We start from the raw sequence: 21,071 nt of genomic DNA, 5'->3' as shown, positions 1-21,071 counted from the left end.
TCTGATGGCTGCTCCCCAAGGATTCTGACCTGCCTGCAGGCACAGCACTGGAGAATGACCAGGTACCTGAAGTCCTCATCCTTGGGTGCTGAGGAATGAGCAGAGCCGGAAGGATACGGGTGGGATCCCACAGCATACGCTAAAGTGAGATTCAGAAAATGGACCTGTGCCTGCCTGGTGCACTCTCTTCCTAACAGTACATCCTGCTCCTGACCTGCTTTCTCCAGGCTTCCACACTTTCCCAGGAGGGCAGACCCTGATCCAAGGGTGAAGTGTGCCTCCAGCTGGCTGTGTACACTGAATTCAAGAGGGGGAAATAGGAAATCCACTTGTTACAGGTCCAAGCTTTGTTCTCCAGTTCAGCTTTAGCCATTATAAAATGGTACTTTAATCCCCAGCTGACTTCTGTGTAGACTTCCTAATTGCTCAGAATCTGGAGGAGAAAGGGGTATCAAAAGCTGGCGGTCTCTCAGAATTCCCCTGTCTGAGATTAGTGTTAATGTGTCCCAGGACCTCCATGGAGATGACTCAACTTCCTGTCCCCTCTTCAAGGGCTCTCCAGACTTCTCAGGTTGACTCATGAGTCCATAAGACATGCCGGGGAATCCACTGAAAGCTCACAACTATGCTCAGCACTGGAAAATGAAGCGTATCTGATTTTATGGCACTCTCCCACTTAAAACTTTCAAAGCCTTCCTCTGCTCCTTAGGAAAAATTCAAAATCCCAAGCAGGGTCCACAGAGCCCTGCCAAACTATGTGAATCCTTAGGTTTCTAGTAGGAAACAGAGGGCTCACTCCAATGGAGCAGACACAGGAGGTTTAACAAAGGACAATGGGTGAAGGTGTGGGCAGGGTGAAGGGAAACCAACAAAGGATGAGGAAGTGTCCCAGGGATGGCAGCTGGCGGAAGATGCTACCACCCTTTGGCCTGAATCAGTAACAGGTGGGAGCAGTTCCTGGAACCTGGAACCATATATATATATATATATATATACACATATGTATATGTGTATATATATATGTGTATATATGTGTATGTGTATGTGTATACGTATACGTGTGTACGTATATATACGTATATGTGTATATATATATATGTGTATATATACATATACGTGTATGTGTATACATATATATACACACATATACATATGTGTGTATATATGTATATATACACACATATGTATATATACATATATATATATACACACATATACATATATCAACAATACAAAATACATACAGGTGTGTGGATGAGCATGTGTGTGGGCAGGTGACACATAGAGTTAGAGAAAACTCTTACAAATGTGTTGCCCCTCCAAAATGCTTTCTTGCTGGACAATGGGAAGAAGAGGAAAAACTGTATTTACTGAAATCATTGCCAATAATTAATATAGAGAGTATAGTTTCTAGGACCAAGCTGTACATGGGATATAAAGGATTCATCACCTTGGAGGAAGGCCTCATTGAGGAAGGCTTTGTGGAGCAGGTGTTAAAGAAGGTGGCAGATATGAACTGGTAGAGAGAGGCAGGGAGGCCTGGAGGAGGAATGGGCACACCAACACTCAGCAGAGAGCAGGGAACCTTGCGGGGAGCCAAGCAGCAGGCGCGCAAGGCCCTGGGCAAGCCCTACCTCCAGTTCACTAGCATTTCCGCTTCGGACTGTTGATGACATCTCCTCAGCTGGGGCTTCTTCTATGACTTCCTTCTGCAGGTGACAAAGGCAAGACATTTAATCAACACCTGCAGTGGTTCAGCACCCAAGCTCTGGGACCAGCTGCCTCGGTTCAGATCCTGGATCCATGGCTTACTAGCTTGGGAAAGTCGTGGAGCCTCTGAGGCCTCATCCGTAAAAAGGGGCTAAGAGCAGTGCCTACCTCACAGGGTTGTTATGAGGATAAAATAAGAACAGGGAGATAGGTGCCAGCTCAGTGCTGGCTCCTCCAAATTCCCTGTAGATGGTAGTTATTACTTCGTTTTTCTTATTCTTCTGTGTACCTTGAAAGCTGCACTGTTTTTTTCAAATGCTTTATTGACAATAACTTTTGAAAAGTTGTAACCTATATATGCATCCATAAAAATATCACCACAAAAACAATGAACATGTACAGCACTCCCAAAAGCTTCCGTGTTTCTAGATGCCCCTCCCACCCACCCTGTGCTATTTGGCCAACCATAGGCAAACAATGATCTGCTTTTGGTCACTACAGATTATAGGCTGAGTCTATTTCTGGATCTTCTATTCTGTCCCATTAATCTATTTGTTGTCCTTGGCATCGTCATCACACTGGCTTAAATACAAGAACTATGCAGTAAATCTTGACATCTGTAGTATTCATCCAACAACTGTTCTTCTCCAAAGTTGTTCTGGCTATTCTAGGTCCTTTCCATTTATCAATTTTTCAATTTCTGTAAAATTTCTGAAATTTTGACTGGGAATGCATTGGTCAATTTGGGAAGAGTTGACATCTTGACAACATCAAGTCTTCAAAACCAGGAACGTGGGCATCTCTCCATTTATTTAGGTCCTCTTTCTCTCAGAAATGTTTTGTAGTTTTTGGTGTACGGGTCTTGAACATCTCTTGTCAGATTTATCTCTTAGTATTTTGTATATTTGTACTGTTGTAAATGGTATTTATTTCCATTTCTGATTGTCAATTACTATTAAATAGAAATAAAATTGAACTTTGCATATTAATTTTAAATGCAACTTGCTAAATTATTTACTAGTTCTAGTAGCTGTTTTGTAGATTCTAGATGATTATGTTATTGGCAAATAAAGAACAGTTTTAATTCTCCTTTTCCAATCTGGATGCCTTTCATTTGTTATCTTTTTATGCTGGCTTGAGCTTCCAGTATAATTTTGAATAGAAGTGGTGGGAGCAGACCATTGTTCCTGGCCATGGTGTAAAAAAATTCAGTCTTCTACCATTAAGTGTGATGTTAGCATACAGGTTTTTCAAAAATAAAGTCTAGGGAATTGAAATTCTTTCTGATTCCTTATTTTCTGAGAGTTTCAATGTTGAATTTTCAAACGCCTTCCCTGTATTTTTGAGAGAATCATATAGGTTATCTTTTTTAGCTTGTTTATAGAGTGAGTTACATGGACTGATTTTTTCTGTGAAACCAACTTTGCATTCCCAGAATAAAGTCTACTTGATCATGATATACTATCTTTTTTTTTTTTTTTTTTTTTTTTTTTTTTTTTTTTTTTTTTATGAAATTTATTGACAAATTGGTTTCCATACAACACCCAGTGCTCATCCCAAAAGGTGCCCTCCTCAATACCCATCACCCACCCTCTCCTCCCTCCCACCCCCCATCAACCCTCAGTTTGTTCTCAGTTTTTAAGTCTCTTATGCTTTGGCTCTCTCCCATTCTAACCTCTTTTTTTTTTTTTTTCCTTCCCCTCCCCCATGGGTTCCTGTGAAGTTTCTCAGGATCCACATAAGAGTGAAACCATATGGTATCTGTCTTTCTCTGTATGGCTTATTTCACTTAGCATCACACTCTCCAGTTCCATCCACGTTGCTACGAAAGGCCATATTTCATTTTTTCTCATTGCCACGTAATATTCCATTGTGTATATAAACCACAATTTCTTTATCCATTCATCAGTTGATGGACATTGAGGCTCTTTCCATAATTTGGCTATTGTTGAGAGTGCTGCTATGAACATTGGGGTACAAGTGGCCCTATGCATCAGTGCTCCTGTATCCCTTGGATAAATTCCTAGCAGTGCTATTGCTGGGTCATAGGGTAGGTCTATTTTTAATTTTCTGAGGAACCTCCACACTGCTTTCCAGAGCGGCTGCACCAATTTGCATTCCCACCAACAGTGCAAGAGGGTTCCCGTTTCTCCACATCCTCTCCAGCATCTATAGTCTCCGGATTTGTTCATTTTGGCCACTCTGACTGGCGTGAGGTGATACCTGAGTGTGGTTTTGATTTGTATTTCCCTGATAAGGAGCGACGCTGAACATCTTTTCATGTGCCTGTTGGCCATCCGGATGTCTTCTTTAGAGAAGTGTCTATTCATGTTTTCTGCCCATTTCTTCACTGGGTTATTTGTTTTTCGGGTGTGGAGTTTGGTGAGCTCTTTATAGATTTTGGATACTAGCCCTTTGTCCGATATGTCATTTGCGAATATCTTTTCCCATTCCGTTGGTTGCCTTTTAGTTTTGTTGGTTGTTTCCTTGGCTGTGCAGAAGCTTTTTATCTTCATAAGGTCCCAGTAATTCACTTTTGCTTTTAATTCCCTTGCCTTTGGGGATGTGTCGAGTAAGAGATTGCTACGGCTGAGGTCAGAGAGGTCTTTTCCTGCTTTCTCCTCTAGGGTTTTGATGGTTTCCTGTCTCACATTTAGGTCCTTTATCCATTTTGAGTTTATTTTTGTGAATGGTGTGAGAAAGTGGTCTAGTTTCAACCTTCTGCATGTTGCTGTCCAGTTCTCCCAGCACCATTTGTTAAAGAGGCTGTCTTTTTTCCATTGGATGTTCTTTCCTGCTTTGTCAAAGATGAGTTGGCCATACGTTTGTGGGTCTAGTTCTGGGGTTTCTATTCTATTCCATTGGTCTATGTGTCTGTTTTGGTGCCAATACCATGCTGTCTTGATGATGACAGCTTTGTAGTAGAGGCTAAAGTCTGGGATTGTGATGCCTCCTGCTTTGGTCTTCTTCTTCAAAATTCCTTTGGCTATTCGGGGCCTTTTGTGGTTCCATATGAATTTTAGGATTGCTTGTTCTAGTTTCGAGAAGAATGCTGGTGCAATTTTGATTGGGATTGCATTGAATGTGTAGATAGCTTTGGGTAGTATTGACATTTTGACAATATTTATTTTTCCAATCCATGAGCAGGGAATGTCTTTCCATTTCTTTAAATCTTCTTCAATTTCCTTCATAAGCTTTCTATAATTTTCAGCATACAGATCCTTTACATCTTTGGTTAGATTTATTCCTAGGTATTTTATGCTTCTTGGTGCAATTGTGAATGGGATCAGTTTCTTTATTTGTCTTTCTGTTGCTTCATTGTTAGTGTATAAGAATGCAACTGATTTCTGTACATTGATTTTGTATCCTGCAACTTTGCTGAATTCCTGTATCAGTTCTAGCAGACTTTTGGTGGAGTCTATCGGATTTTCCATGTATAATATCATGTCATCTGCAAAAAGCGAAAGCTTGACTTCATCTTTGCCAATTTTGATGCCTTTGATTTCCTTTTGTTGTCTGATTGCTGATGCTAGAACTTCCAGCACTATGTTAAACAGCAGCGGTGAGAGTGGGCATCCTTGTCGTGTTCCTGATCTCAGGGAAAAAGCTCTCAGTTTTTCCCCGTTGAGGATGATGCTAGCTGTGGGCTTTTCATAAATGGCTTTTATGATCTTTAAGTATGTTCCTTCTATCCCGACTTTCTCAAGGGTTTTTATTAAGAAAGGGTGCTGGATTTTGTCGAAGGCCTTTTCTGCATCGATTGACAGGATCATATGGTTCTTCTCTTTTTTTTTGTTAATGTGATGTATCACGTTGATTGATTTGCGAATGTTGAACCAGCCCTGCATCCCAGGAATGAATCCCACTTGATCATGGTGAATAATTCTTTTTATATGCCGTTGAATTCGATTTGCTAGTACCTTATTGAGAATTTTTGCATCCATATTCATCAGGGATATTGGCCTGTAGTTCTCTTTTTTTACTGGGTCTCTGTCTGGTTTAGGAATCAAAGTAATACTGGCTTCATAGAATGAGTCTGAAAGTTTTCCTTCCCTTTCTATTTCTTGGAATAGCTTGAGAAGGATAGGTATTATCTCTGCTTTAAACGTCTGGTAGAACTCCCCTGGGAAGCCATCTGGTCCTGGACTCTTATTTGTTGGGAGATTTTTGATAACCGATTCAATTTCTTCGCTGGTTATGGGTCTGTTCAAGCTTTCTATTTCCTCCTGATTGAGTTTTGGAAGAGTGTGGTTGTTCAGGAATTTGTCCATTTCTTCCAGGTTATCCAGTTTGTTGGCATATAATTTTTCATAGTATTCCCTGATAATTGTTTGTATCTCTGAGGGATTGGTTGTAATAATTCCATTTTCATTCATGATTTTATCTATTTGGGTCATCTCCCTTTTCTTTTTGAGAAGCCTGGCTAGAGGTTTGTCAATTTTGTTTATTTTTTCAAAAAACCAACTCTTGGTTTCGTTGATCTGCTCTACAGTTTTTTTAGTTTCTATATTGTTTATTTCTGCCCTGATCTTTATTATTTCTCTTCTTCTGCTGGGCTTAGGCTGCCTTTGCTGTTCTGCTTCTAGTTCCTTTAGGTGTGCTGTTAGATTTTGTATTTGGGATTTTTCTTGTTTCTTGAGATAGGCCTGGATTGCAATGTATTTTCCTCTCAGGACTGCCTTTGCTGCGTCCCAAAGCGTTTGGATTGTTGTATTTTCATTTTCATTTGTTTCCATATATTTTTTAATTTCTTCTCTAATTGCCTGGTTGACCCACTCATTCGTTAGTAGGGTGTTCTTTAACCTCCATGCTTTTGGAGGTTTTCCAGACTTTTTTCTGTGGTTGATTTCAAGCTTCATAGCATTGTGGTCTGAAAGTAAGCATGGTATAATTTCAATTCTTGTAAACTTATGAAGGGCTGTTTTGTGACCCAGTATATGATCTATCTTGGAGAATGTTCCATGTGCACTCGAGAAGAAAGTATATTCTGTTGCTTTGGGATGCAGAGTTCTAAATATATCTGTCAAGTCCATCTGATCCAATGTCTCGTTCAGGGCCCTTGTTTCTTTATTGACCGTGTGTCTAGATGATCTATCCATTTCTGTAAGTGGTGTATTAAAGTCCCCTGCAATTACCACATTCTTATCAATAAGGTTGCTTATGTTTATGAGTAATTGTTTTATATATTTGGGGGCTCCGGTATTCGGTGCATAGACATTTATAATTGTTAGCTCTTCCTGATGGATAGACCCTGTAACTATTATATAATGTCCTTCTTCATCTCTTGTTACAGCCTTTAATTTAAAGTCTAGTTTGTCTGATATAAGTATGGCTACTCCAGCTTTCTTTTGGCTACCAGTCGCATGATAAATAGTTCTCCATCCCCTCACTCTCAATCTAAAGGTGTCCTCAGGTCTAAAATGAGTCTCTTGTAGACAGCAAATAGATGGGTCTTGTTTTTTTATCCATTCTGATACCCTATGTCTTTTGGTTGGCGCATTTAATCCATTTACATTCAGTGTTATTATAGAAAGATACGGGTTTAGAGTCATTGTGATGTCTGTATGTTTTATGCTTGTAGTGATGTCTCTGGGACTTTGTCTCACAGGGTCCCCCTTAGGATCTCTTGTAGGGCTGGTTTAGTGGTGACAAATTCCTTCAGTTTTTGTTTGTTTGGGAAGACCTTTATCTCTCCTTCTATTCTAAATGACAGACTTGCTGGATAAAGGATTCTCGGCTGCATATTTTTTCTGTCTAGCACCCTGAAAATCTCGTGCCAATTCTTTCTGGCCTGCCAAGTTTCAAAAGAGAGATCAGTCACGAGTCTTATAGGTCTCCCTTTATATGTGAGGGCACGTTTACCCCTTGCTGCTTTCAGAATTTTCTCTTTATCCTTGTATTTTGCCAGTTTCACTATGATATGTCGTGCAGAAGATCGATTCAAGTTACGTCTGAAGGGAGTTCTCTGTGCCTCTTGGATTTCAATGCCTTTTTCCTTCCCCAGTTCAGGGAAGTTCTCAGCTATTATTTCTTCAAGGACCCCTTCAGCACCTTTCCCTCTCTCTTCCTCCTCTGGGATACCAATTATGCGTATATTATTTCTTTTTAGTGTATCACTTAATTCTCTAATTTTCCCCTCATACTCCTGGATTTTTTTATCTCTCTTTTTCTCAGCTTCCTCTTTTTCCATAACTTTATCTTCTAGTTCACCTATTCTCTCCTCTGCCTCTTCAAGCCGAGCTGTGGTGGTTTCCATTTTGTTATGCATTTCGTTTAAAGCGTTTTTCAGCTCCTCGTGACTGTTCCTTAGTCCCTTGATCTCTGTAGCAAGAGATTCTCTGCTGTCCTGTATACTGTTTTCAAGCCCAGCGATTAATTTTATGACTATTATTCTAAATTCACTTTCTGTTATATTATTTAAATCCTTTTTGATCAGCTCATTAGCTGTTGTTATTTCCTGGAGATTCTTCTGAGGGGAGTTCTTCCGCTTGGTCATTTTGGATAGTCCCTGGAGTGGTGCGGACCTGCAGGGCACTTCCCCTGTGCTGTAGTGTATAACTGGAGTTGGTGGGCGGGGCCGCAGTCAGACCTGATGTCTGCCCCCAGCCCACCGCTGGGGCCACGGTCAGACTGGTGTGTGCCTTCTCTTCCCCTCTCCTAGGGGCGGGATTCACTGTGGGGTGGTGTGGCTCGTCTGGGCTACTTGCACCGTGCCAGGCTTGTGATGCTGGGGATCTGGCGTATTAGCTGGGGTGGGTAGGCAAGGTGCTCGGGGGCAGGAGGGGCAGGCTTAGATCGCTTCTCCTTAGGTGATCCACTTCAGGAGGGGCCCTGTGGCAGCGGGAGGGAGTCAGATCCGCTGCCGGAGGTTTGGCTCCGCCGAAGCGCAGAGTTGGGTGTTTGCGCGGAGCGAGCAAGTTCCCCGGCAGGAACAGGTTCTCTTTGGGATTTCGGCTGGGGGATGGGCGGGGGAGATGGCGCTGGCGAGCGCCTTTGTTCCCCACCAAACTGAGCTCTGTTGTCAGGGGGCTCAGCAGCTCTCCCTCCCTTTGTCCTCCAGCTTCCCGCTTTCCGAGCAGAGCTGTTAACTTATGACCTCCCAGACGCTAAGTCGCGCTTGTTGTGGGAACACAGTCCGTCAGGCCCCTCCGCTTTTGCAAGCCCGACTCGGTGGCTGTGCTTGGCCGGCGAGCCGCCCCTCCGCCCCGGCTCCCTCCCGCCAGTCCGTGGAGCGCGCACCGCCTCGCCGCCCTTCCTACCCTCTTCCGTGGGCCTCTCGTCTGCGTTTGGCTCCGGCGACTCCGTTCTGCTAATCCTCTGGCGGTTTTCTGGGTTATTTAGGCAGATGTAGATGGAATCTAAGTGATCAGCAGGACGTGCGGTGAGCCCAGCGTCCTCCTAAGCCGCCATCTTGCCGCCGACCATCTACTATCTTTTTATATATTGATTCAAATCACTAAAATTTTTATTAGGATTTTTCCATTGATGTTCATTAGAGCTATTAATCTGGAGTTTTGCCTTCTTGTAATGTCTTCTGTTGTCAGAAAACATACTTTAGATGACTTAAATCCTTTTACATTTATTGAGATTTATTTTGTGGCCCAAAATACAGTCTATCTTGGTAAATGTTCCATGTGCACATGAGAAGAATGTGTATTCTACTGTTTTGGGGATAGAGTGTTCTTAAGTGTCAATTAGGTCAAATTTGTTGATGGTGTCCTTAGGATCTATATTCTTCTTGATTTTCTACTTGTTCCATCAATTACTAAGGGAAGGATACTGAAATCTTCAAATATGGTCATTTACTCATTTGCATTTGCAGTTCTATCAATTTTTGTTTCATGTGTTCTGAAATTCTATTAGATGCATAAATATTTAGGATTATTATGTCCTTTTGACCTTTGTTATTTCTGGTAATATTCCCTGTTCTGAAATCCACCTTGTCTGAAGTGAATAAAGCTACTAGCTGTCTTGCAATTAGTGTTAGCATGCTGTGTCTTTTTGTATCTTTTAAATTTAAACCTATTTGTATCTTTGTATTCAACCTATTGTATCTTTGTATTTGTAGTTTGTATTTTTGTAGTCTGCATATAACCCAGTCTTCCTTTTTCATCTAATCTATTTCTGCCTTATATGATCTTTGGGATAGTCAATGTACACTATATTTAATGTAGTTATCAATATGGTTAGGTTTAAGTCTGCCAACTTGCTATTTGTTTACTAGGTGTCCTTTTTCCATATTTTTGCCTTCTTTGTATTAGTTGTATATATCTTTTTAAGGATTTTTATTTTTAAGTAATCTCTACATCCAACATGGGGCTCAAACTCACAACCCTGCAGTCAAGAGTCACATGTACTACCAACTGGGTCAGCCAGGTGCCCCAGTTGTATATTTTTATGAATCCACTTTCTCTCTTCAGTAGGCTTATTAAGTATAACTCTCTGATTTTGATTTGTAACGTCAATATTTTTTTTGAGTTTATGGTATACATCTTTAGCTTATCACATCTACCTTTAGGTGATATTGTACCACTTCAGGTATGGTAGAAAAGCCTTCAAATAATATATTTACATTTCTCCCCTCTTGGTCTTTGTATAAGTCTTGCCATACATTTCATTTTTTACATTTTCTATATAAGCTCCACACTGTGTTGTTTTTATTTTTTTTTTAATAATCAATTATCTTTTAAAGAGATACAAATAAGAAGAACAAAATCTTACACATTTACGTTACGATTTCCAGGGCTAGCCATTCCTCTGTGTAGATCCAGAGTTCCATCTGGTATCATTTTTCTTCTGTCTGAAGGACTTCAACATTTCTTGTAGTATGCGTCTGCTGTTAATGAATTTTTCCACTTTTTGTGTGTAGATGAAAATCTTTATTTTACCTTTATTTTTGAAAGATACTCATAGACATATAATTCTAGGTTGAAAGTTTATTTTCTGCCAGTTCTTTAAAGATGCAATGCATGGTCTTCCTGCTTGCACTGTTTCCAATAAGAAATCTGCTGCAATCATTATTTTGGTTCTTCTTTTCCCAACTTGTCTCCCCACCCCCCATTCTGCTTGCTTTTAAGATTTTCTCTTTTTCACTGGTTTTCCATGATTTGATTATGATGAGTTTTGGTCTAGTTGTCTTAGTATTTCTTGTGCCTGCTGTTTACTGAGCTTATGTCTATGGGTTTACTGTTTTCATAGAATCTAGAATGTGTTTAGTCCTCATTTCTTGAAATATTTTTTTCTGTTCCAACTGCTCTCTCTTCTTCTTTATGGACTCTGATTGCACACATATTAGCTACTTATTAACCCAAAGCTCACTGATACAATGATCTTTTTTATTTTTTACTTCTCATTTCTATCTCAAGTTTAGTAAGCTTTTTTTCTGCAATGTTTAATCTATGGTTAATCCAGTGTATTTTTCATCTCATGAATTGTACTTTTTATGTCTAGAGGTTTTATTTGGGGTGTTTTTTATATCTTCTATGTCTCTCGATGACCTTTGAAACTTAGATAGTTAGAATAACTGCTTTAATGTTCTTGTCCACTAATTCTAACATCTGCTTCATATCTGGGTTAATTTCAATTGGATGAGTTATCTCCACCTTACGCATCATATATTCCCAGTTTTTTGAGTGCCTGCTAATTTTTTGTTGAATTCCAAACACAGTCACTTAGATTAGTTGGGTGTTAGATAATTTTGTACTCCTACACCTATTCTTGAACTTTGCTCTGGGATTCAGTCACTTGGGAGCAGTTTGATGCTTTCAATTCTTGCTCTAAAGATAGGTTAGACATGACTGGAGCAGTGCTCTGTCTAGAACTAATTATTCCCTACTACGGATGCAGGCAAGACTCTTCTGTGCACTCTCCCAGTGCCTTGTGGGTCCTAAGGTTCTCCAGTCTAGCTGATGGGAACAGGCACTAGCTCCAGCTTTGGATGAGCACTGGCACTGTGAACTCTACTCCTTTGGGGAGGTTCTATCCTCAGCCTGACCTTAACTATTTCCTTACATGACTGTGCTGATCAGTCCTCAACTGAATACACAGGGGTGACCCTCTGCTGGTGTCTAACGTCTCTGCACAGCTCTCTCCTCTCTGGTACTCGGTCCTGCAAACCTTAGTGGCTTTAGTCTCCATGGATTTACAGATCTGCCTCCTCAACTCAGAGAGTCCATCAGGTTCCCACTGGGTTCTTCTGCCCTGTGCTGTGGCCTCAAAGTCTCCCAAGACAGGAGGCTGGGGCAATCAGAGAGCTCACCTGGCTTATTTTCCATCTCTCGGGCATCACTTTCCTTGGTTACCTGATAAGCAGTGTCTTAAGAACTGTTATTTCATACATTTTGGCCACTTTTTGGTTGTTTCTATAGGAGAATAAATCTGGTCTCTGTTACTCCATTTTTGCCAAAATTAAAAGTTCTTTGTACTAAGTTTCTTTTTCTTTTATTATTATTAATTCTATTCATCAGCTTCATTTCCCTCAACTTAATCCATGTCATACAACCTTCTTTAAAAAGGCTCAGGTGTCCCTCATTCCCCTCCTCTGGGATGCTTCCCATCCTCCTTCCCACATAGTGAATTAGGGCTTTCATCTCCCCCACTGAGTACACTCAGACATAGCAAAGTGCCTGACCATTGTGCATGCCCAACCTCCATTCAGAAAATAAACCAGCACTTGAAATATAACAGCCAACCAGCTACAGGTTGGGTCCTTTTGTGGTCTGGGGCATAAGAATGCATTTTCCGCAGAGACAATGTGGAAATCTGGGAGGACAAGCCAGGTGGCCTAGTGCTAAGATAAAAGTCCTCCCTCCATCCTCCTGTTCCCAAGATTTTCTTTGCACGAGTTGATGGGCAAGGGGGAATACTGTTTCACCCAAGGCTGAAAAGGAGAAAAAAAAGAGAGTTGGAGGCTGAAGTCCAGAAACAATGGCTTAGCACCTGCCCCCCATCCTGGGCTCAGGAGGGGTTCTGGGCCCAGCTGGACGGAGAAGTCAGGCAGACCAGAAGCTGAAGGAGTGGGTAGGGAAACACGCCTTGGGATTCTGGCCACACACAGTGCTGATGTAGGACTAGGCCAGCAACATTAGCCTGTTTAAAAGGGAGACCATTTTCCTGTCCCACCCACTAGGTGAGGCCTTATTCCTAAGGACACAAGAGACATGCCCTGAGGTCCTGCAGGAGTATGTGAGGACCCAGAGCCCGATAAATTTGGCCATTTATACCACAGTAGTATAATCCAGTATAAATATAATCCAGTAATATATAAATATATAATATATATTACATATAATAATTATATAATATATAATTATGATAAATATAATTGTATATTTATAATATAATTATTATATATTAATTAATATTAATTGATATTAATATATTGTTTTGTATTACTATAATTATAATAAATATAATATATAATAATTATATGTATAATATGTGTGTGTGTGTGTGTGTGTGTGTGTGTATCCAGTATAAATCCAGCCAATGGCTGGATCTGTTGGCTTGTCCGCCATTTTCTATGTAATCTATTACGTGGCTGACTGGCCTCCTTTGGTGTGGGACTAACTCCTTCTTTAGGTTAGGGTGGCAGCAGCACATGCAGAACTCTGGCAGCAGTACGGTGCAGGTCATCCTGGAAGCAGGAGGGTGCAGGTGGTGGTGGGGCTCCTGCTGAGGCCAAAGACAAGTGGAGCCAGTGGCTCTCCAGGAAGCTGTGTTGGGCATCTCTATAGCTTCCAGGAAAGAAAACAGGGCCTCATCTGACTATGTGGGCAGTGTATAAGTCTCTTCAGTATGTCTGGATTTTCTACCTGGCCTTAAATGAGCAGCTTCATCTGCCTCAGCCTCCTGAAGTTAGGGAATGGGTGAGAAGGGAGGAAGAGCAAGGATGAAACTCCATTCTGACCTGTATTCTTGAAGCTAGCGGTGAGGCTCTGATTTGTCTGTTATAAACACGCACCCAGTATTTCCTCCTGCCTGCTGTCTCCCTGGTCTTAGTGATAGTGAGATCTTTTCCACATCAGATCACAACTTCTTGATGATGAGCCTAGCACCAAGAACGCCCCTGACCCCACAACACAGATAGCTCCTAGGCCCACCCCGGGGCCCCAGGCGTGGGTGAATGACCTCCATTACCTGAATGCTTTCCATGGTCTCTGGAATGACTTGTTTCTGTGGCTCCTCCACTATTTTCAGGAAACTGTGGCTGCTACTACTGAGCTTAGCATCTTTGAGAGAAAGAGTGGCATGAGGACAGAAAATAGACAATAAATATCTTCACAGTCACAGGACGTTGAAGACAGCATGGTAATTGATGTGTTTCTAAAATGCAGCACATCTGAAGAACTGTAGTGCAGAGGGAAGTACCATGAGGTGGGAAGCATAGCCCACCCCAATTCTGACCTCACGGTGCCCTTATGCATGTGATGGAGATAAAATGATATCTGCCCCTATAGGAGCTGTGGGAGCAAAGTGATGGCAGTGATAGGCCTGGCCTTGTAGGCCTGGCCTTGCCCACAGGGGGCCCTCACCCTCGAGGTTCCTGAACCACTGGTCTTTTCATGGGAATCCCCTTTCAAGTTTACAAACAATCGATTAGCAACCTTCTGGGTAGCAGGCTTTGAAATGATTTGGAAACATGGGCGCTGAAAATTAGCATAAGGGCTGCTTTCTGTTTGTTTGAAAATATTATAGCATGCAGTCGGACAGTGGCCACTATTTTCACTTCTCTACTTTCTAAGGAAGAAAGTACTGTTTTAACTGTTCTGGAAAGTCAATAATCAGGGTAGTGTTTGTGTATTTAACCTTCACTAAAAATTACAGTAGGAAAAAAACTTTCCCATTTTGTCTACAGAGCTTTTATCCCCCTCCTTTCACTCCCTCCTCCTTCTGCATTCTTGTCCTTCTTCCTGCACATCTTCCTTCTCATCCTTCGAATTTCTCTTCCTGTCTCTCTGCCCCTTTCTCTCAACTACTCTCTTGTTGATCTTTCTTCTCTTCCCCCTCCTCCTCCCTCCGTTCTCCCACCTCCTCCTTTCTGGTTTGCCCTGTGTCTGCTTCGCTGGAGACTCTCAGCTCTGGCAGCTGTTCACAGACGCCCTGGGAGGTTGTGCCCAAGGGCTGCCCCTCCACGCTGCCAGCATGGGCCTGCCCCTCCGTTTTCTTGTTTCTAATGGTCACATCAGACCTCGTGGGGCCAGAGGTAGCCTATCCTCTCTGCTCCCTTCTCTCCCACTCTGCTCTTCCAGTGCCAGTCAGGGCAATGGCCCCTGCAGATACCTCTCAACCCCCAGTCCCCAGATTACGGCACACCTTTTACTTACTTCTGGCAAAGATGTAGCTGAGTGAAACAAAATGAAATTCTAAGAGAAAAATTAGATGCCCAGGGAAGTGTAAAGGATATAGATAAAGAGGTACCTAATGTTGAAGGTAGGATGACTGAGAATCAGATCCCAGCATTAGGGGTAGCTCTTTTGGCATGGAGAGAAAATCTGGAAAGAGAAGCAAAGGACCTAGAATCCCTCTTCTGAAGAAACATGCCATGGGGAATGTCTCAAGTCTCTAACTCCTGAATATGTGCTACTCCCTGCAAAGCTTTTCAGAAAGTCTATACGGCATTCTCATGATGACAAGTCACATGCTTTTTATGTTAATTTGCTTTGTAGTTGAGATATAATGTGCATACGGTAAAAATGCATGAACGTCTACATATACCTACTCCCATGTAACAATCACTTAAATAAATACCTAAAGCATTCCCAGCACGCAGAAGTTTCCCTGATCCCCCTGTCCAGCAATATAGTACCTAAAGGCAGATGCTCTTCCGTCTTATACCATCAATCTATTTTGTTCAGCAGCAAACCTTTTGAATTAAAAAACATATATATCAATAACTCCCTATTCTAAAGTTCTACTTTATTTTTTAAAAGACAGCTTTTTTCTATTTTGTTTTAAATTTGAATAACTACCCCCCCCTAAAAAACAACATACCAGATCTTTGCTGTGCCTATATTTCTTAAAAAAAAAAAATTTTAACGTTTATTTATTTTTGAGAGACAGAGACAGAGCACAAGCAGGGGAGGGGCAGACAGAAAGGGAGACACAGAATCTGAAGCAGGCTTCAGGCTCTAAGCTGTCAGCACAGAGCCCGATGCGGGGCTTGAACTCACAAACTGTGAGATCATGACCTGAGCCGAAGTCGGATGCTTAACCAACTGAGCCATCCAGGTGCCCCCCTATATTTCTTTTATAATTAGGAAAAAATTACCAAAAAGTAAGAAACCTTAAAGAATGGATTAGATTCGCTATGAGCTGATAATCCCAGTGACTTCAGTGTTTTATAGTCTAATGTTCATGAGACAATTACCAACTACAACAGCTAACTGTCTTGGCTAAACTGTCGTGGGGTATTGCAACTTATTAGCAAGCAGTGACCACATCGTCCCCAGACGAGGCTGCATTTCAGAACTGGGTGAGGTGAGGCAATATCTCTCGTTCTTGTGTCTCCAGAGTTTTGTGAGGTTTAATTAGTTAATGTTGATTATGTGTCGTGAGATTCTCAAATGTGAGATACTATCCCAGGGAAAAGTCAAGGCACTGGTATTATATAACACACAACTAACACCACCACTGAGGCTGCAAATTTACCCATTATTTTATTGCTTCCACTACCTATGCAGCTTAGAAATTACAAACTAGTGAGAGTAGAGGCACCATTTTCTATGTTCCTGCTCTTGAGATTGCTAAAATGGGATGGGTTTACCATGGAGCTAATAAAGCTGGAGGTTCAGGCCTCCTCTCCCAGTAAAGGCCCCTCCCATGGCACAGCATCTACTATTACATTCATAATTTTACATTTATTTTCTCAAAGAGGGCTCTCAAATTGTATAGACTTTGGGTCCCACAAGACCTGGATCTGCCCTGCTCTTTACCCAATAGTGATAGTACACGTGGAAAGCTAACTAGTACATTTTGATGGCTGCAGGAATAAATAATAGTAAAAAATATGGTGGTTTTTAACATTTTTTAAAATATAGACCAAAACTCCCAAGAAAAATTTTTTAGTGAAATGAAACAAACGGATTCTAAAAGAGTAAATATGAAAAATAAAGAATAAATATGGAGAAATCGTTTTTAAGACATTTTAAGAAACAGTCAACAACAGAATTTTAAGAAATAAGAACAAAAAGTAGGCCAAATTTCCTAATGAATATTAAGACATGTTATAAAGCCATAGTTAATGTGTTATTCAAGTAGGAACAGAACTGAATGGAATTCAGAAAAGAGCCAGACAATTATAAAATGCTGACATATGTAAAGGTGGCATTTCAAATTGGTGAAGAAAGAATAAACTATATAATAAATAGTACTGGCTCACCATATGGGAAAAAATTAATTTGAGCCCCTATTTCATTTTATACATAAAAATCACTTCCAATACATTAACAGGTTTATTATTATTATTATTATTATTATTATCATTATTTTGAGAGAGAGAGACAGCGCGCGCATACACAAAAGTGGGGGAGGGGCTAAGGAGAGGGGACAGAGGATCTGAAGTGGGCTCTATGCGGACTGCACAGTGGGGTTCAAACTCACGAACTGTGAGATCATGACTGAGCTGAAGTCAGATGCTCAACCGACTGAGCCACCAAGGTGCCCCCTTAATTTTTTTAAAAATATGTTTGAGTTATAGGAGAATAATCTGTGATCTCAGTGGTGGAGAAATTCTTCCTTAAAAATCCTTCTGCAAAAGGGTGGAAGTCATGAAAAGCAAAATACTTTTTATTTATTTATTTTTGTGTGTATGCCAGGCATTTTTATTTTAAGTTTTTATTTTAATTCTAGTTAGTTAACATATATACTTGACCACATCAGAATCTAAAAGGTCTGTCAAAAGTACCCGAAAAAGAAGTTTTTTTAAAAAGTAGATACAGGGAGGGGTACCTAAGTGGCTCAGTCAGTTAAGCATTCAATTCTTGATTTTGGCTCAGATCATGATCTCACAGTTTTGAAATCAAGCCATGCATTGGGCTCTGCACTGGACATGGAGCTTGTTTAAGATTCTCTTCTTTTCCCTCTGCCCCTCCCTTGCTCGCATGTACACATGCACATGCTCGCTCTCTCCTCTTTCCCCCCAAAGTAGATACATAGAGAAAATATTTGCAACACACCTCATGGAATAACTGAATTACAGAAAGGAGAAACAACCCATTAGGAAAGGCAATGAATGTCCAGAAATTTAAATGACCAATAAACACATAAAAGTGTTCATTCTCAATATTGTTCAGAGAAATAAAATTAAAACAATGATCTCTCCTTTCACACCTATCAGATTGTCAAAAGTTTAAAAGGCTGACACTGAGTATGAACAACTGTGAAAGGGTCTGGAGAAAGACCACTGGTTTGGCCATGTTTGGTGGCCATGTGAGTACTTCCAAGCCCAGCAAGAAGAACTCCAGAAACAGCCTATGAAAACTTGCAAGGGATCCAAGGAGACATGCGCTGGGATGTTCACTGCAGCACCCTTTGCAATAACAAAAGAGCAGAAACAATTTAAGTGTCCATCTAAGAACAAATATGGCACATTCCATGCAGTGGATGGAATACTACCCCGAAGGTAAAAGGAGTGTCTTATACCTATGTGTACCAACATTATTAGATCTCAAAGAGTGGAGAAGCAAATATCAAAATATCACATACCCCAAAGACACCTTTTATATAAAAAAAAACACTGCCACAAAAGGGTAGTGTTTCTTCTATCAATATAAGGACTTCATATAAAGGTATAAAAGAGTGGGGCCCCTGGGTGGCTCAGTTGGTTAAGTGTCCGATTCTTGATTTTGGCTCACATCATGATCTCATGGTGGGAGAGAGCCCTGCAGTGGACTCTGCGCTGACAGCACAGAGTTTGTTTGGGATTCTCTCTCTCTCTCTCTCTCTCTCCCTCTCTCTCTCTGCACCCCTCCCCTGCTCATAAGCTCTCTCCCTCTTTCTCAAAATAAATAAATAAATGTTTTTTTTTAAGTATAAAAAAGAGGTCCGGGTGAACACACACTAAATTTTTTATAATGGCTATTTCTGGGGAGGAAAGGAAGAACCAGACTTGGAGGTGGTTCAATGGGAACTCAGCTTCAATTGCATTATTTTAATTTTTCAAAGAAGGACAGTTTCATGTGTTACTAATGCAATCAAGATTTTTTAAATGTCCAATTAAATTATTAAATGTCCAAAATATTTGTCCAATGTGTTACAAAATAGCCATTTTTATTTATTATTACAATATTACAAATGGTTTCAAAAAAGCCTGCCACATGAATTTAAATCATTTAATTTTAAGAAGGGGAAAGATTAGAGGTTCAAGTTAAATCATTCCACTAAACTTCGACGAGTTGCAAGCACTTTGAGATTCTCAGAGTAATGAATAAGATGTAGGCCCTCATATTCTACAAGGCTCACAAGTGATCACATACACACACACATACGCACACACACCCTTATCTCTCTGTGTGAAAGCTGCTAAAGAAGGCATATGAATAAAGCACACAGTGTTCATTTATTTATTCATTCATTTAAAAATTTATATTTCACACCTACCATCTGTTAGACATTAACATTCTAGGGGTTTCAGCAATGAACAAGACTAACTTGCACTGCCAAAGCAAGTTAGTTAGTGAATGAGAAAACATTAAGTTATGACAGATGACATGTAGAAAATGAGACCCCAGGTGCTGCTTTAGATTGAGTGGTTGGAGAAGTCCTTCCAAACATTTAAGCTGAGACCCGAAGGCTAAGAAGTAGCCTTGAGACAGTAAAAGAGAATGGAAATGGGGAGCCTGGGTGGCTCAGTCGGTTGAGCCTCTGACTTCAGCTCAGGTCATGATCTCACAGTCCATGAGTTTGAGCCCCGCATCAGGTTCTGTGCTGACAGCTCAGAGCCTGGAGCCTGCTTCAGATTCTGTGTCTCCCTCTCTCTCTGCCCCTCCCCTGCTCATGCTCTGTCTCTATCTCAAAAATAAATAAAAACATTAAAAAAAAAAAAAGAGAGAGAGAGAAAGAATGGAAACAATGAGTAGACAACTCTTTCTAGGAGTTTTGCTGAAGAGCAAAGACTTCCTTATTTCTTGACAGTTTTCCTTCCTTGATTTGCCTCTGATCCTGTGATCTTCTTTGTAATTATATTACTTTCCTGGGGCTGCTGTGACAAATTACAGTCACCTGGTAGCTTAATGATAGAAATGTATTCTCTCACAATTCTGGAAGATAGAGTCCAAAATCAGTATCCATGGGCAGAAATCAAGGTGCCAGCAGGGACACACTCCCTCCAGAGATTTGGGAAGAAGCTGTTCCTACCGCTTCCAGCTTATAGTGGCTGTCAGCATCCCTTGCCATGTGACCACATCACTCCAATCTCTGTCTCTATGGTCACAATGCCTCTTCCTCTCTGTCTGTATTATCTCCCCCCTGTCTCTTTCTCTCAAAAGGACACTCGTGATGGGATGTCAGGCCCCTGAGATACTCTAAAACAAACTCCTTATCTAGAGATCCTTAATCACACCTACAAATACCTTTTCCCCAAAACTAAAGTAATATTTACAGGTTCCAGGGATCAGAATGTGAGCATATTTGGGGAGGTAATGTTTCAGTGTACCTCAACGGGCACCTGTTACTGAAGGAGTACTGTGACCATCCAAATACTTACTAGGAAGGTCAAACTCAACTTGCCCAAATCAAAATCACAGCATCTCCATCAAATAATTAATTCACTCTTACTATTCTGATATCGCAAAGTGGTTCCACCATCTACCTAGTTTCTGCAGTCATCCTTGATTTTTCCCTTTTCCATAACCTTCCCTCTCCATATGTAGTAAAACATCAAATTCAATTAATTCTCCAAAATATGTCCCAGGCTTCATCCATAATCAATGTTCTGGTTCAGTCCCTCCTCATCTCTTTCCTGGACACTCCAGTGACCCTTGGAAAGTCTTCCTGTGAACCAGAAGTTGACCATGGGGCTTCTTTCTAGTTGAAAATTCCTCATGGATCAGCTTCAGGTATGTTGTGAATAGATACAATCTAATCTCCTTTGCAAGGCATGTAAAGCCTTGTCTCCCCTCAATCTCTTGTCCTGCTCCATCTCCTGTCACTACCCCACTTAAAGCTCTAGAAACACTGAAATTGTACTTTCCCCTAATAAGCCATGGTTTCTAATACCTCCTTATTTTGTACATTTTGTTCTCTCTACTAGGAAAATCTTTCTGCTTATTCACCTAGAAAGCTCCAATTAGTTTTTGAAGTTTTGACTCAAAAGCTTTTTGTGTGTGAATTCTATGCTGATGCTCTCAAGATGACTTAGGTGT

At 40.9% G+C, this 21,071-nt stretch overlaps 1 protein-coding gene across 9 annotated transcripts in view; it reads right to left on the bottom strand.

The window, feature by feature from the left end:
* The window catches only part of CFAP61 (cilia and flagella associated protein 61), a 289,083-nt gene that overhangs the window by 191,547 nt on the left and 76,465 nt on the right, over positions 1-21,071 (bottom strand). For all 9 annotated transcript variants that reach the window (XM_047854160.1, XM_047854163.1, XM_047854162.1 and 6 more), the window contains 2 exons: positions 13,849-13,940; positions 1,635-1,709 (listed from right to left, as the gene is read on the bottom strand). In XM_047854160.1, the coding sequence (XP_047710116.1) occupies positions 1,635-1,709; positions 13,849-13,940 (167 nt within the window). The remainder of the gene's footprint in view (positions 1-1,634; positions 1,710-13,848; positions 13,941-21,071) is intronic.

Source organism: Prionailurus viverrinus, chromosome A3 (genome assembly GCF_022837055.1).
Source record: "Prionailurus viverrinus isolate Anna chromosome A3, UM_Priviv_1.0, whole genome shotgun sequence".
Taxonomy (NCBI): domain Eukaryota; kingdom Metazoa; phylum Chordata; class Mammalia; order Carnivora; family Felidae; genus Prionailurus; species Prionailurus viverrinus.
Note: the sequence above shows the minus strand (reverse complement) of the source record. Positions and strands in the feature narration are given on the sequence as shown.